This window comes from Eucyclogobius newberryi, unplaced genomic scaffold (assembly GCF_026437365.1).
Source record: "Eucyclogobius newberryi isolate DKJ021-1_F unplaced genomic scaffold, fEucNew1.0.hap1 SCAF_17, whole genome shotgun sequence".
NCBI lineage: Eukaryota > Metazoa > Chordata > Actinopteri > Gobiiformes > Gobiidae > Eucyclogobius > Eucyclogobius newberryi.
The window spans coordinates 28,530,637-28,546,552 of record NW_027315801.1 but is presented as its reverse complement, the minus strand read 5'-3'; the positions used below and the strand labels follow the sequence as shown (position 1 = coordinate 28,546,552).

Below are 15,916 nucleotides of genomic sequence, written 5' to 3'. Positions count from 1 at the left end.
GTTTCGGATGCCTCCTGGGCGCCTCCCTCGGGAGGTGTTTCAGGCATGTCCCACCGGGAAGAGGCCCCGGGGAAGACCCAGGACACGCTGGAGAGACTATGTCTCTCGGCTGGCCTGGGAACGCCTCGGGATCCCCCCGGAGGAGTTGGAGGAAGTGTCTGGGGAGAAGGAAGTCTGGGGGTCCCTGCTCAGACTGCTGCCCCCGCGACCCGGCCCCGGATAAAGCGGCAGAAAATGGATAGATGGATGGATGTACACAAATTGACAGTTGAATTTACATATGTGACAGTGTTTAAGAAGTGTTCATTAGTCCAAACAAACTGTTGCCTGAGGAGTGGCTCAAATAGTCCGTGTCCAGGGTGAGAAGGGTCCGCTCATGAAACAGCCAGTTGTGGATGGAAATTGGATGAGTCTGGAACAAATAGAGAAATCTGGGGAACGTATTCATTTTTTCAGTTTCAGTTCTTTGACTAAGACTTAAGTATGTCATAAGAGTCCATTGATCTTTTATAGTAGTAAAAAGAGGGGTATAGTTTTTCTCCCTCCAAAATTGTTTAATATCTAAAGATTCTGTGAGATAATAATTTGAAATTCCATTTGACAAAAGTCGCAATAATAGCTTATATCCAATTTGAATATTTCTAATGTTTTCATTGCACATTATTTAGGATTTTGAAATTTACTTCTTTGATTTTATTGTACAGTAAATGCTGAGCCTCTCACCAACAAGTCACGCCCTTCCCTCGTCTATTTCCCCATGCAACGAAGTTCAGTATGAAGTAGCTAGGGTTAGTGTATATTGATATATATGGATCTCTCCTGAGCACCAATTGCTATTAATTGTCTGAATTGAATAGCTAAATTGAGAACCTTTTGTGGAAGTCTGATAGTTTGGACAGCTTGTCAGGTTTGTAGTCACACTTGAGACAGAATTCCACTCCTCCAGTTTGGTTTAGTGTGTATTTTGGGATTGCATTCCATAAATGTAACTTTCCCTTCACTAATCACAAGAATTCCCAGCCAGTTTTATATTTATAAAAAAAAAAACATAGTTAGTCAGTGCTTCCAATCCACAACTTCCCTTCTGATTACAAAGTACATTTTTCTTTACATAGTGGGTCTTACTGCGCCAAAAAAAAATCAAAGAGCAGTTTGTCTTTTTGTTGTACGACCCCGAAAGGGAACAAGCGGTAGAAAATGGATGGATGTTGCCAGGCATGTTCGGTTCAGAGCCAGAGAAATGTATTACAGACCTTGCGATCCTCTTATTTTGAAGCTGCTTAGCGGAAGTGGCGTTTAGCGTGACGTAGGGGCGCGGATGGGGCGCGGAAACAAAACCCGGGTATTTTTCACTGCGCTCCTGTCGTTTCTGTGCGATCGAAGTCAACCGGCCAGCTGGGCAGACAACGTGGACCACACTGCCGCCGCTTTGTGTGCAATTACTGTGGGATTTCGCTGACCATGGCGAACAGAAAGCGGCCTTTGGTCAACACCGCTAACAACAGCTTACACACGCCCGAGAAGAAAGTATCAGTTGTCCAGCTGATCAACCCCGACTACACGCACTGGGACGTGGAGGAAACGTGCCAGTATCTTAGAAAGGAAGGACTTGACGAGTGGAAAGAGGTTTTTAGAGGTAACTCGTTGTACATTTGGCCTCGATCGTTATACTATTGGGATATGCCACGGCTCTAAAATGCATGCTCAGTTGTTTAGGGCTAACCAAGCTAACAACAAACATTCTGTCTTCAGCTCAAAAAGTCACTGGAGTTGGTTTGAGGTACATTAAAGATGGCGAATTGGAGAAGATGGGAATAAAGTAAGTGTTTTGTAAACTTGACTATTGTAATTTTGACCAGGGCTGCAACGATTAATCGACTTGTCACTCATAAAACGAGATCCATAACCGTATCCATGTTTTTGATCTTCATTATCGTTCAGTTAGCATAGTTATTTCAACCTTTTTATTTGGTTGAAAATGTATTTTAAATGGCTCTGTGTGCAATAGAAATGATCACTTGACTAGTTGACTAATCAATCAAATGAATTGTTGACTTGTTGTCTTTTAAAATAGTTGATAGTTGCAGCCCTAGATGTTCAAAGTCGTTGTGTGTTGTAGATGTCTCGGTGATCGCCTCAGGATCCTTCACAGCCTGAGAAAACTCTGGCAGTTAGAAGCTGATCCAAACAAGGTAAGGGAAACAAACGATTTGGACCAGCTACGGACGAAAAGAACTGTCCTGCGCGGCAGTTAGTCGACTAAAAAAATCATCTCAAGTATTATTTGACCATCTATCTGAGCCAAACTGCTCTGACAAGATAACAGGAGTTAAATTATGATAATTTAGAGAACTACCAGTACACCGTGTAAAAAGATTTGACTCACAATTCACTCATTCAATTCAAACTCATTCTATGCACCTCCTTTTCTGCTGTGATCCATATGAAACTTATCCTCAATAAAATCATTTGTTAGCCAATCAATCCTCAAAATGTCTAAAGGTGCACAGCCCTTCTGACCAAAATGTACTTGTTTTGTTGTTGAACCATTTGCCTTTGGGTGCCCATGGTTTTGGTTTCTTCCAGGTCTTCAATGATCCCATTCATGGTCACGTGGAGCTGCACCCGCTTCTGATCAAAATTATAGACACGCCCCAGTTTCAGAGGCTACGAAACATCAAGCAGCTGGGGGGGACTTACTTTGTTTTTCCTGGCGCGTCTCACAATAGATTTGAACACAGCATTGGGTAAGTAAAACTGGACATTGTGAACATTCCCTTTCATTTCCGGCTAAACGAGGAGGAACTAGTTCCACATAAAAGCAGAACTGCTTTTGTGGTGGTAACAAACGGGTCAAAAACACTCTTTACGTTGACAAATATACATGAATGCAGTTGACTTTCCTTTTCTTCTAATAAGACAGATTAAAAAAAACTCATTTACCTGACATGTCTCGGCAGCAGGACTTCGAAGGTGGAAATCTTGCCTGTCGGGCAAATGAGCTCATAGCTTTTTTTTACATCTGTCTTATTGGAAGAAAACACAAGGTGATATTAAAGACAGAAGGACATCCAAATATGAATGCAGTGTAAACAAGTTCATTCCCGTAACCTATAGATTGAAGAAGGCAACTGATTCTGCATTTTATTTGTTTACTAGAGGTGGAAATATGGATGACATTGAATTTTTCATTTTATTTTGTTTTGCATTTTATTCAATCAGGTTTAAAAACTCATTAAGGTTAACAATTTATTTTTATTATTTTTTTTCAAGAGTGACCTGGCCAAGAGGCAGCATCCGATATCTGAACTTTTGCATACATTTGCATTTAAGATCATTCAAGGGCAGTACTTTCAGTCATTTACATCCACATCGGCTGTTGTCCAAGTCTATGAACAGTTTAGAGAAACCAGCTGCCAGTTTGCTGCTGGTTCCAGTCATTTTGGGCATTAAATTGAAACCATTAAACTGGTAAATAATAACAATAATAAGCCTTATTTAAATAATGAAAATAACTTGCTAACGGGTTAAAACTGTGAATGTTTTTCATTTGTGATTCTTTTGCTGCCGTCTGCCACAGTGTTCTCGAAAGTGTTCTCCAGTAGGCCGTACAAAGTCAGCGTGAAGTTGACTGCAATTTACCATAATTGCCATTGCACATGAAGCAAGCGTTCTTTTATTCAACAAAAAACTCTGATTATCCAATGCAAAGTTTTACTCTTATGATGATGATGATGATGATGATATTCAGCTCTTCAAAACTAATACTTCGTTGCATTAACAATGATTAACTGTTCTGATGATATTATTGTATTACATTACTCTATGGATATAAAACTATAACAGTGAAGTGAACATTTATTCATCCTTTGTTTGTATTGTTCTTTTACATTGGCTGATGCAGTGTGGGATACTTGGCTGGTCGTCTAGTTCAAGCATTGAATGACAGGCAGCCTGAACTCCTCATTTCCCGTAGAGACATCTTGTGTGTTCAGATAGCTGGCCTTTGCCACGACCTTGGTGAGTGGTATTCACATAATTGAGGCATTATATTCCGCTTACACATTGTTTCTTTCACTGATTTATTGCAGTAAAGCTTGGCCAGCGGTCCACTTGTGTAAAAACGTTATGACCTCTCATTTCAGGTCATGGGCCTTTTTCTCACATGTTTGATGGGATGTTTATTCCCAAAGCACGTCCAAAAATAACATGGAAGGTAAGAAGCTAATAGTTATCAATATTTCAGTCCTTGTCCAATTGGTCTGAAAGAATAATCGCACATAAACGATTCTGCAGCTATGTGGTTTTGAGAAGAAATTTAAGGTTCTACTAGTTTGACTAGTAGGCATATTTGGCATATTTTCAGTTTTTATGCCAGAGACAATGCTATAGGAAGTTATTCAGCTGTCCAAGCAACTAAATGATCAAAACTACTGACATTGCTCTAAGAAATCGTTTTTTAATGGTATTTACTTAAATAATTTTGTTTTATGAATCTGGGTGATGATTTAGGCCGAGGTATTGTTCATGTACTGCTACCATGCTGAGAAATAGATTTTCAAAGTTAGAGGCCAGGGGGGCCCCCTACCTAAAAAAGTTAGGGGCCCCCCAGCAATTTCAGGGGCCCACAAGCGCACGCGACATCGCGGCGTCATAAGAACAAGATAAATGTGTTGTTTTAAACCTCGTTATTAGCATGTAAAACAATTTAAAGTTCTTTTATTTGATATGAAGGAAGAGCACAAATACTGAATTCCTATAAACCAGAGATCATGATCTTTCAATACTGTTTAATTCAATATAATACTGTTTCTTAGATACAAAATAAATACTGTATACAGCATTTGACACAAGGGGATCTTGTGGAATATATAAAATCACAGCCTACAAAATAAACTACAAACATATACATTGCCCCGATGCTAATAACTCCGGGGGGGGGGGCCCTTGGATACTTCCACATTGACATTGTCCCTAATGTGCAAAACTACAGCTTTTGTTGCAAACAACTTTAAAAAGACTGAATTGTGGACTGAGTAGAGATTGACGCCCGCCAACCTAGATATCACGTTTGGGGCAAAATTAGACCGGGCATTTCCGAGTACAACCGAACAAGACCGAAGGCAGCGGCCAATTAGATGCCCGCTTTCATCAAAATTAGATCACTGACACCGCTCGGCCAATGAGAAGCAAGAAGACTGCGAAGTCGGCATGTTGTTGTTGTTGTTGTTTTATGGCGGTTGGCATCCGAGTGTTGCATTACCGCCAGACTTTATTCCTCAGACTTTTCGTTGTTGTTGTTGTTGTTGTTTTATGGCGGTTGGCATCCAATTGTTGCATTACCGCCAGACTTTATTCCTCAGACTTTTCGTAGTCCTCAGACTGTCGTAGTCCGTAAAAGTACTCCTTCCATTGCTTTGGTGCCACAAAGCCCATGAGGTCATGATATGTCTTTGTGACTAGAATAGTTGTTGTTTCAGAGACCAACCGGCTTTATTCCAGGGAGACTCTTCTTCATCTTCCTCTCCCTCTTTGACGTTCGGTGCGTTGGAAGTACAAAGACCATGAGGTCATGGGACGTCTTTGTTGTTTTACAAAGCCCATGAGGTCATGGGACGTCTTTGTCGTTTTATCCTTTTAGAAGTCCTTCCATCACTTTGGCGCTAAATGGGAGTCGGAGTGATGGGGGTCTGCTTTTGGGGAGTCAGGGTGATCAGAGTGACGAGATGGGGGTGGGGGTGGTCTCCTGTCCTCGTCCAGTTGTTGTTGTTGTTGTTGTTGTTGTTGTTGTTTTATGGCGGTTGGCATCCAATTGTTGCATTACCGCCAGACTTTATTCCTCAGACTCTGTCGTAGTCCGTAAAAGTACTCCTTCCATTGCTTTGGTGTTACAAAGCCCATGAGGTCATGATATGTCTTTGTGACTAGAATAGTTGTTGTTGTATCAGAGACCAAAACTGAAGTGCTGTAACTGTGGGGAAGAACATAGTTCTGCCTACGGGGGATGCAGGTTTAGCAAAAGAGCTGCTGAGGTGCAGAAAATAAAGGTCTCTCAAGGTATATCCGATGCAGTCAAGAAAGTTTCAAGTAACGAGTTTAGAGTAAATACAGAGAGAGGAGCCAGCGCTGCTCCCAGCCAGGGCGAAATGAGAGAGGCCAGCGTGGCTCCCAAGAAGTGTGAAGGTTTCAAGAGTGGAGGTCCCAAGTGTGCAGGTTCCAGAATTAATGAGAATACCCTGGTTGTGGATAGAGAGGATTTTGTACTCTTTATGGTGGATGTTGTAAACTGTGCTGCTCAGACTCAAAGCAGAACTGAAAGGATCAGGATCATTGCTAAAGCTGCAGGGAGATTCCTTGGAACAAAGGAGCTTGATTGGGCAGATATAGAAAACAGGCTAAAGGCGCTAAATGGGAGTCGGAGTGATGGGGGTCTGCTTGTGGGGAGTCAGAGTGATCAGAGTGACGAGATGGGGGTGGGGGTGGTCTCCTGTCCTCGCCCAGTCTCGTAGACGCACGGCTACCAAGCAGCGACATCAGTGGACATATTAAAGCCTATAGAATGAAGCCTGAAGAATAAAGCTGTACGGTGGAAGCACCGAACGTCAAAGAAGGAGAGGAAGATGAAGAAGAGTCTCCCTGGAATAAAGCCGGTCACAAAGACATATCATGACCTCATGGGCTTTGTAACACCAAAGCAATGGAAGGAGTACTTTTACGGACTACGACAGAGTCTGAGGACTACGACAAAGTCTGAGGAATAAAGTCTGGCGGTAATGCAACACTTGGATGCCAACCGCCATAAAACAACAACAACAACAACAACAACCGGCTTTATTCCAGGGAGACTCTTCTTCATCTTCCTCTCCTTCTTTGACGTTCGGTGCTTCCACCGTACAGCTTTATTCTTCAGGCTTCATTCTATAGGCTTTAATATTACCACTGATGTCGCTGCTTGGTAGCCGTGCGTCTACGAGACTGGGCGAGGACAGGAGACCACCCCCATCTCGTCACTCTGATCACTCTGACTCCCCACAAGCAGACCCCCATCACTCCGACTCCCATTTAGCGCCTTTAGCCTGTTTTCTATATCTGCCCAATCAAGCTCCTTTGTTCCAAGGAATCTCCCTGCAGCTTTAGCAATGATCCTGATCCTTTCAGTTCTGCTTTGAGTCTGAGCAGCACAGTTTACAACATCCACCATAAAGAGTACAAAATCCTCTCTATCCACAACCAGGGTATTCTCATTAATTCTGGAACCTGCACACTTGGGACCTCCACTCTTGAAACCTTCACACTTCTTGGGAGCCACGCTGGCCTTTCTCATTTCGCCCTGGCTGGGAGCAGCGCTGGCTCCTCTCTCTGTATTTACTCTAAACTCGTTACTTGAAACTTTCTTGACTGCATCTGCATAGGATATACCTTGAGAGACGTTTATTTTCTGCACCTCAGCAGCTCTTTTGCTAAACCTGCATCCCCCGTAGGCAGAGCTATGTTCTTCCCCACAGTTACAGCACTTCAGTTTTGCACCCACGTCACACTTCCCATACTCATGATCTCCTGCACATTTACCACATCTTTGCCTCCCTCTACAGAACGCTGCAATATGCCCAAAGCGCTGGCACTTAAAGCAACGCAGGGGCGGCGGAACATATGGCCTGACGCTATAGCACATGTACCCAATGAACACCGTACTAGGCAGGCACCTCCCTTCAAGTGTTACCATTACCGACAAGCTGTCACATCTTACCCCAAACCGGGTCACCTTCAAACGCCTAGCGTCCACCACCGTAACTCCAGTCAAATTCTCCTTAACTTCATCCACAGACGTCGCCGTAGGGACACCTAGGATAACTCCTCTGACCGTGTTTCTTTCAGCATTAGACACAAGAATGTCCTTTCCACCCAGACGTTTAGTTCCAATCGCCTTCCGTTGCTGAGCCGCGTCCTTGCACACGACCAGCAGCGAGCCATCTCCAAGGACACTCGCACTCTTGATCACTCCCACAGCTACAGTTAGGCTCTTTGACAATGCCACTGAATTCCACTCCTTAAAGGATGCACTATCCTGTGCAAGCTTTATGATCACCTTACAGTCTCTGCTCTCACCCCGGATATCAATAGCTTCAGCCTCATCCTGCTGCTCATTCCCAGAACCCTCGGACGAGCTAAGGGACTTTTTACGTTTCCGGGCACGAGCAGGCAGAAAAGGCTGCTCCTCCACGCCGTCCAGAACGTCTTCCATCCCCGATCCACTCTCCTCCGCCATCTCCCGTCTCTCCAGACCGGGTGTTGAGCAAGGTCTCCTGTCCTCGTCCAGTCTCGTAGACGCACGGCTACCAAGCGGCGACATCAGTGGAAATATTAAAGCCTATAGAATGAAGCCTAAAGAATAAAGCTGTACGGTGGAAGCACCGAACGTCAAAGGAGAGGAAGATGAAGAAGAGTCTCCCTGGAATAAAGCCGGTTGGTCTCTGAAACAACAACAACTATTCTAGTCACAAAGACAAATCATGACCTCATGGGCTTTGTAACACCAAAGCAATGGAAGGAGTACTTTTACGGACTACGACAGAGTCTGAGGACAAAGCACTGGAAGTCAAGGCACTGGAAGAAGAACTTTTAGGACTACGACAAAGTCTAAGGAATAAAGTCTGGCGGTAATGCAACACTCGGATGTCAACCGCCATAAAACAACAACAACAACAACTTTGGCGTTTCTAGGCCCATGAAGTCAAAGCGCGTTAGGACATCCTCTTGCTCCTCATCCTCGGCTCAGTCTCCAACACCCCCCACCTCTATAAACGTTTACCCAGCCCTGTGCTACATAAGTAAGCAACCACAGCCTGACACAAACCCTGTGACTGGATCGCCAGAACGTTCCGCAGATTGAACTCCCGCCCATTATTCCGAAACCATAAGGCCAACCCGGCCCTTTCTCTATCATAAGCCTCACAGCAAATCAGCACATGCTCGACAGTCTCCGGCACCCGACAGTGACCACACAGACCGGTCAGATGTTTGCCTATCCTACTCAGTGACCAATTGAGTCCAGTATGGCCAATCCTCATGCGGGCGAAGGCCCTTTCCTCCCACGCGTTCCTGCCCATAGACCCGCAAGGACCCACACTACCCTGTATGTGATAGAGATGCCGTCCAGTAACACAGTGTCTCCAAAATTCCTGCCAAAGGCCGACCACATGACTCTTGATAACAGGCTTGATTTCAGATTTGCTTAACTCAACCGCCACATCAATTGATGGCCGCCTAAGGGAACGCTTAGCCAGTGCATCAGCCATTTCGTTACCATCCACCCCCACATGCGCAGGGACCCAAATGAAGGAAACCCTCACATCCTTCCTGGACAGGGAGAGCATCAGACAGAAGATGCCATTCAACACATCCTGTCTGCAATCCGATTTCCCAGATTTAATGCTTTGCAATGCAGAAAGGCTGTCAGAGGCCACCACAATGCCGCAACACTGCAAAGCAGATTCCGCCCATTCCAATGCCAACCGTATCGCTATGAGTTCCGACGTGAAAACAGAAAGGCGATCTGTCAACCTCTTCTTGACCGCCAGCCCCAGGTCAGGCACAAAATAAGCGGCGCCAGTACGCCGACTCTCAGGATCCCTAGACCCGTCGGTGTAAATAAACACATCACCTGAGTGCTTATCGATGAGCGCTTGAACGGCAAACTGCGGTGCCCTCCCAGCGACTCCTCTAAGCTTGCCATGCAAGCTAACATCAACAGGAGCCGGGACAAACTTCCACGGAGCTATAGCAGACAAAGCCGCATGTCTGTCAAAACGAAACTTAAGCGATGAAAATGCCCCAAATATGGCCAAATTACTTGTTAAATCTTGATTTTTTTTCCCCCCGAAGAATTTAGATACAGGGGCACCAGGCGGGCCCCCTCCTAATTCAAACTGCGGGCCCGCCGGAGATTTGACTGCTTACGGGCCCCGGGCCCCCGTCTATTTCGCGGCCTGGCTACTTTAAACCAGGTATTGGTTCTCACCCACAGTCTAATAAAAGCACTTTGGATGGTTGCATTTATAAAAAATGTAATATCTGCAAATAAACATTTTATTTTCTTCTAATTTCCTCTTGAAGCAATAAATTATTCCATCTTGACTCAGGTTTCTTCTGTATACTGTATAATGAGGTTATCCAGTATCTTAGTGTAGAAGGTATCGAATATCAGTTTGTTTTGTTGATGAATGTGTTCAAAATGTGCACTGAGAGCACTACGTTTTATCTTAAAAAAACAAAACAAAAACCAAGTAGATAAAATGAGTCCAAGCCACAAAAACTTAATCACAAGCTTGTCTGTGAATCTGTGAAACTGGCCTGTTAAATTAATGTAATTTTAATTGTGCCATGTGAAGGACCACGTTTGCAGTCGGTAGTAGTTATTGTATTCTAATTTCATACCGGTAATAAAAGCGGTATTGAATGGTTAATGTTACAATTGTGACATTGTCCACTCACTGTGGACACTGATAAGGTTTGTTAGGAGCTGTTGGGCTCAACATTACTATGTAAGTTGTGGCCACAGTCGTGTTGCCAGTTAAACGTGAGTGATAAGACGTGCTTGTATTTTTACAGATATGGCTATTAAGTTATTATTTACATTTCACACCCTCACGCTCTTCTGTTGCAGCATGAGACCGCGTCCCTCGCCATGTTTGACTATTTGGTGGATGAAAACGGTCTGAGGCCAGTCATGGAACAACACGGCCTTGTTCTCCCTGAGGATCTGGACTTCATCAAAGAACAGATTGTTGGACCTCTGCAAAATGCTGCTGCTCAAAATGATAAGGTAATAATGATGCACAATAAATAAAAACATTGTAAGATGTCCATTCAAAGCCTTTCCTTGTTTTTTATGCAAACAATCTTTGTCCTGTTTCTGTCTTGGAGTCAGTGAGATGTTGATTTACCGGTCTTTGCATTGCTTTACTTTTTAAAAATGTATTGTATTATATTTTTACAGTGGCCGTACAAAGGTCGTACACAAGACAAATCTTTCCTGTATGAAATTGTAGCCAACAAGAGAAATGGCATTGATGTGGATAAGTGGGACTACTTTGCCAGGTGAGAAACAGTTTTTATTTTTTTCATTATCGTCCTAAACTGCATAATTTTATATTAATAATTTTAGAACTTTTTATTCGCGGTCTTCATAGGGACTGCTACCACTTGGGCATTCAAAACAATTTTGACTATCGCCGTTTCCTTAAATTTGCCCGAGTGTGTGAAGTAGATGGACAAAAGAACATTTGCACGAGAGACAAGGTGCAGTTCCTACTTTTGTCTAAAAAGAGAGTTCTTTATAGCTCTTAACTTGACTTGTTTTGTTTTTTATATTCCAATTTTTATGTTATAATCACTTGGAACGTGAATAAATGTTGAGACAATTTCTTTTGCTCTAAATTTGTCCCGTCTTTCCTTAAATAGGAAATTGGGAATCTCTATGACATGTTCCACACCAGAAATTGCCTCCACAGACGAGCTTATCAACACAAAGTTGGAAACATCATTGAAACTATGTAAGTCCAACTTTTTTTTATTGCATACAAATCTCGTTGACTGCTGCTAACTACCGTAATATATAATTTCATCTGGTAGGATCACAGAGGCATTTTTAAAAGCAGACAAACATATCAAAATTGAAGGCTCGGGAGGGAGGATGTTCACTTTGTCCACAGCCATTGACGACATGGAGGCTTACACCAAACTGACAGGTGTGTAAAGCTGTATTATCAGCGTGTCGTTAAAATGTACTGTACGGCTTCAACAACAATATGGTGATTGATGCAACCTCCGCTTCATGGTGAATGATGGTACTGGGTGATTTTTAAATTGTTACAGTTTTAACTAGCTGTCAATCTGTAAACTAGAAAAGTGTGCAGTTGGTTAATGACACAAAACCTATAACATGATGGAACACGGCAGATCACAGTATGTATTTGGAATGGGTTTTATTACTAGCTCAATGCCATAACAAAGACATGTAGTCAATGTGGTCAACATAGGATTAATTTACAAGGCTAAAGCAAATTTGCGTGGCCTCGCCCAGCTACAGCGCAGGCAAGACCGGTTTGGAGGTACTGGGACGGGAGAGTGCACACACCAGCCCCAGGTTTTTATAGTCACATCAAAGGTTAGCAGAGCATCAGACGGACGAGGCAGCTGAATGAAGGTGTGGTGTAACTTGCACAAAGAGGAGAGGCGCAGAGCAGGCAAGGCAAGGACCACCAGCACAGATGTCCCACTTCAGTCCGTCTATTCCAGGGCAGCTGTGGCTGTAGTTGTAGCTTACCCCCAGAGTGTGTGGAGTGAATGAAAAATGCACTGTAAAACACTTTGGGTGTCCTGAAGGCGCTATATAAATCCATTAATCATTTTGAATAACACAGTGCTGACCGGTGGATGGCACATTATGTCCGGCTCCATCTGCAGACAGCCGCTTGGATGGCGTCTGGGGTGTACATGAGTTGTACAAATGTACTGAACAGATTCTATAACTTATTTTTTCTTTCTGTAGACCACGTGTTTGAACAAATCCTCAACTCCTCATCCGAAGAGCTTGCTGAAGCTAGACAGATTCTACGTAATATTATCTGTCGACGTCTTTACAAGTGTGTTGGGCAAACTCAACCTGATAAACCTGTTACTGTCTCTCAGGTATGAAACGGTTAATATTTTCAATCATTTCCTACAGAGTACACGACATATTTTAATATTGACCAAAAATAGGGGTAGCGAATAATAGTACTGATAATCTCTTACCCGTGGCTCTTTTTATGAATAATGAGCAAATATCTAGGAATGTGCTACGCTAATGTCTCGATTATGTTTTTTTTTTTTTTTTTAAGGAAATGATTCACAGTTGGGCAGTAGATTTGGCTCAGTCTGTTCCTCAGGGCTCTGAGGACTTACAGCTACAACCTGAGGATTTTGTGGTCAATGTAAGTACCAAATAATTCTTAAAAGAATAGTGACCGTTTGTTTCAATCCAAGTGATTGGAATTTTGTTCTTTAAATACTTCTTGATGTTTTAGGTTATTCACATGGATTATGGGATGAAGGAGAAGAATCCAATAAATAATGTTCGATTCTATTGCAAAAATGACCTCACTACAGCCATCCAAATACGCAAAAATCAGGTCAGCATAACTTTTATTTTTTTGTACTTGCTTTTTTAAAGTCCTTGTCATAAACATGGCTTCGTCTCTTGACAGGTGTCAAAGCTTCTCCCGGAGCGTTTTGCTGAACAGTTGATCAGAGCTTACTGCAAAAAGACTGACGAAAAGAGTATGGAGGCCGCCAAGAAGCAATTTGTTCAATGGTGCATGGACAAGAACTTTTCTAAACCCCAGGTAACGCGTCAGAGGTTTTTAGTACATATTTACATCTATAAACTATAAACTTTTTTTGTTTTTTTTGTTTACAGAAATATGAAACCTTAAATCTTTATTTTTTTTAATCGGAAAAATGTAAATGCAAAAATGTAAATTTAAGCATTTGTAAATATAAATATATATGTTTTCTATTGTTGGAATATTTTGAATCGACACATCTTGTCCAAGCACACTGTCATAACTGCAGGTTATTCACATGGCAAATATTGGGGCTGGACAATACGTCGGCGCCATCACCAAATCCAATATCTGCCAGTCTGTGGGAGTTTTCTTATATACCTGTAATAGTAATAACAAGAATAATACCCTGATTGTTTAATGGTGCCCATGTGTCAATCAGTTTGTCCCAGTGCATCAGATGTGTGTGTGTTTTTAACAGACAATAGAGTTCAAATGGAAATAGAAGAGCAGTAAAAGACGTGGCTGTAAACATATTGGATAGTCCCTAAATTTGATTAACTCAGCGTTTGTGTAGCACTCTTAAGATCAGTGGTTCTCCACCATGGTTCAGGACCCCCATGGGGGTTCAAAATGAAAATAAAATGTTATCCAATCGTCTTAAACATGGCTTGATACCCTTCAAATGCAGTGGTCAAAGTAGATTATTTGTTGGCCCAACAAATTATTTTCCATAAAATAAAACTAAACGTTAGGCAATCTGCAAAAATATAAAGTAGCCTTGTTTCTATTTTGTGTGTTTGGGGTCTCAAATGTCCATGACTGTTATAATGGTGGTCGTGACTGAAAAAGGGAGGGAACATGAGTTTGAAAGTTTTTGTCATGTTTATAGTTGTACTTCCTGGCTGGACATTGGCATTGAGTATGAGATGTAGATGAGTATGACATAGGTAGAGGCAATGTCACAACTGTTGCCTAGCAACATTATTTTAACTACTCAGAAAAATTGTGTTGTGTAAATTTCCTGGGTTTTCAATATACTGATGACATCACAGAGGGATTCTGTTATCGAAGCTCTATTTTCTGTAATTAAAACATTTATTTTTCAAAATGTCTTAACTGCAACTTCATGGATGTACAGCTATGATAAAGATTTAACAAAGGGACTTTCCCACCAAACTAAGGAATTATAAATACATGAGTACCTAAGTCTTCAGCATACTGTAATATTAGTAGTAGTGTTATAATTATAATTTTATTTTTGCTTAGGATGGAGACATAATTGCACCAGAGCTCACTCCGTTGAAGGCCAGCTGGTGCAACAACAATGAAGGAGAAGCTTGTGTGGAGAACAACACGAGTTCCAGTCGTTCCAGTGGAAGCGCCAAAGTCCAGCTTTTCAAGTAAGAAGACATGAGTGACGGGGCCCATATTTGTTTGTGTAGAAAAAGGCTTTAAAAATATGGGACATTTTACTGATTGATGACGCTAATATTCCTATGGATCCACTTTGTAATTTTTTATTTTATTTCTACATTTAAGTAAATTTTATTTCACCATGGCACTGAGTGCTACAATGACTGTTACAGTTGCTGTTTGTTTACAGTTTGTTTTATTTTGAAGTGTTTTGGCTTTGTATTTATTCTAAATTTTATTTGTGGTACAAGATTGAAGGGTGGTGGTATTTATTCTACAGTGAAATATTTTTCTACCAAAAAACACGTTTTGAAAAATGTATCATCGCCTCTAAAGTTACAAATCAACATTTATTGTGCTTGTTTGTGTAAAAAATAATTCGTTTTTGAAAAGTATTTTTCATACTATATAACCATTTGTGAGATGTTTACTTGTACCTTATTTGAAAATACAGTATCTATTCTTGCATTTCCGTGTTTTTGTATTTAATGGGTTCCACCACAAGGATGCGCCCTACACCTGTTTTACAATGTGTCTGTTGTGGCTAAATAGATGGTTGCATTAAACACTGGATAAAGGCCAAACAAATATTGAGACAAACCTCAGCATTTTTACAATGTCCAGCTTTGAAAAAATCTGATAAATGATTTGAGTCAACGGACCAATAAGAAATCAGGCCATTTTGACCACTTTAACACTTATCACCACCAGGCGGAGCCATACACGTTGTCCATTCTTAGACGTCTTGGCGTGTCATAGAGGAGCTCCAGTGAAGATTATAATGTCATTCATACAAAAATAGATTCAGTCAGATGAAAATAAATGCCTAAACCTCCTATTTATACATTTTCCCCAATTTGGAATTTATTGAGTCGGTGGATGGATTTTTCTGTTTTATATCATGGGGAATACAGTGCAATATACATCACAAGCATTATTACTGTGTCAAATGCTGTCAGCGATTGATAACTGGATATACAAGTAAACAAAAGCCATAATTAAAATCTATAATTTTTGTAGAATCACAGCCATGTTACCTTCCACATATAATGGCATAATCCTTTATAAATGGTCATTAGTCTCGCATAAAGGATGTATACTAACATGGCCTCTATGATCTGAGGGTGCATAGTAACTGGATAATTGAACACCACACACTCGCAGTACCAAGGCCA

The 15,916-nt window shown here is 41.8% G+C and overlaps 1 protein-coding gene across 1 annotated transcript; it reads left to right on the top strand.

Moving 5' to 3' along the window:
* Nucleotides 1-1,328: 1,328 nt before the first annotated feature.
* Nucleotides 1,329-14,779, top strand: samhd1 (SAM domain and HD domain 1). The gene is made up of 16 exons (XM_072449805.1): nt 1,329-1,636; nt 1,753-1,819; nt 2,120-2,192; nt 2,587-2,747; nt 3,905-4,020; nt 4,146-4,216; nt 10,664-10,822; nt 10,997-11,097; nt 11,190-11,298; nt 11,461-11,552; nt 11,632-11,747; nt 12,551-12,690; nt 12,882-12,974; nt 13,068-13,172; nt 13,248-13,385; nt 14,595-14,779. The coding sequence occupies exons 1-16, from the start codon at nt 1,462-1,464 to the stop codon at nt 14,730-14,732; spliced, it is 1,854 nt and encodes a 617-aa protein (XP_072305906.1). The 5' UTR covers nt 1,329-1,461; the 3' UTR covers nt 14,733-14,779.
* Nucleotides 14,780-15,916: the final 1,137 nt, after the last annotated feature.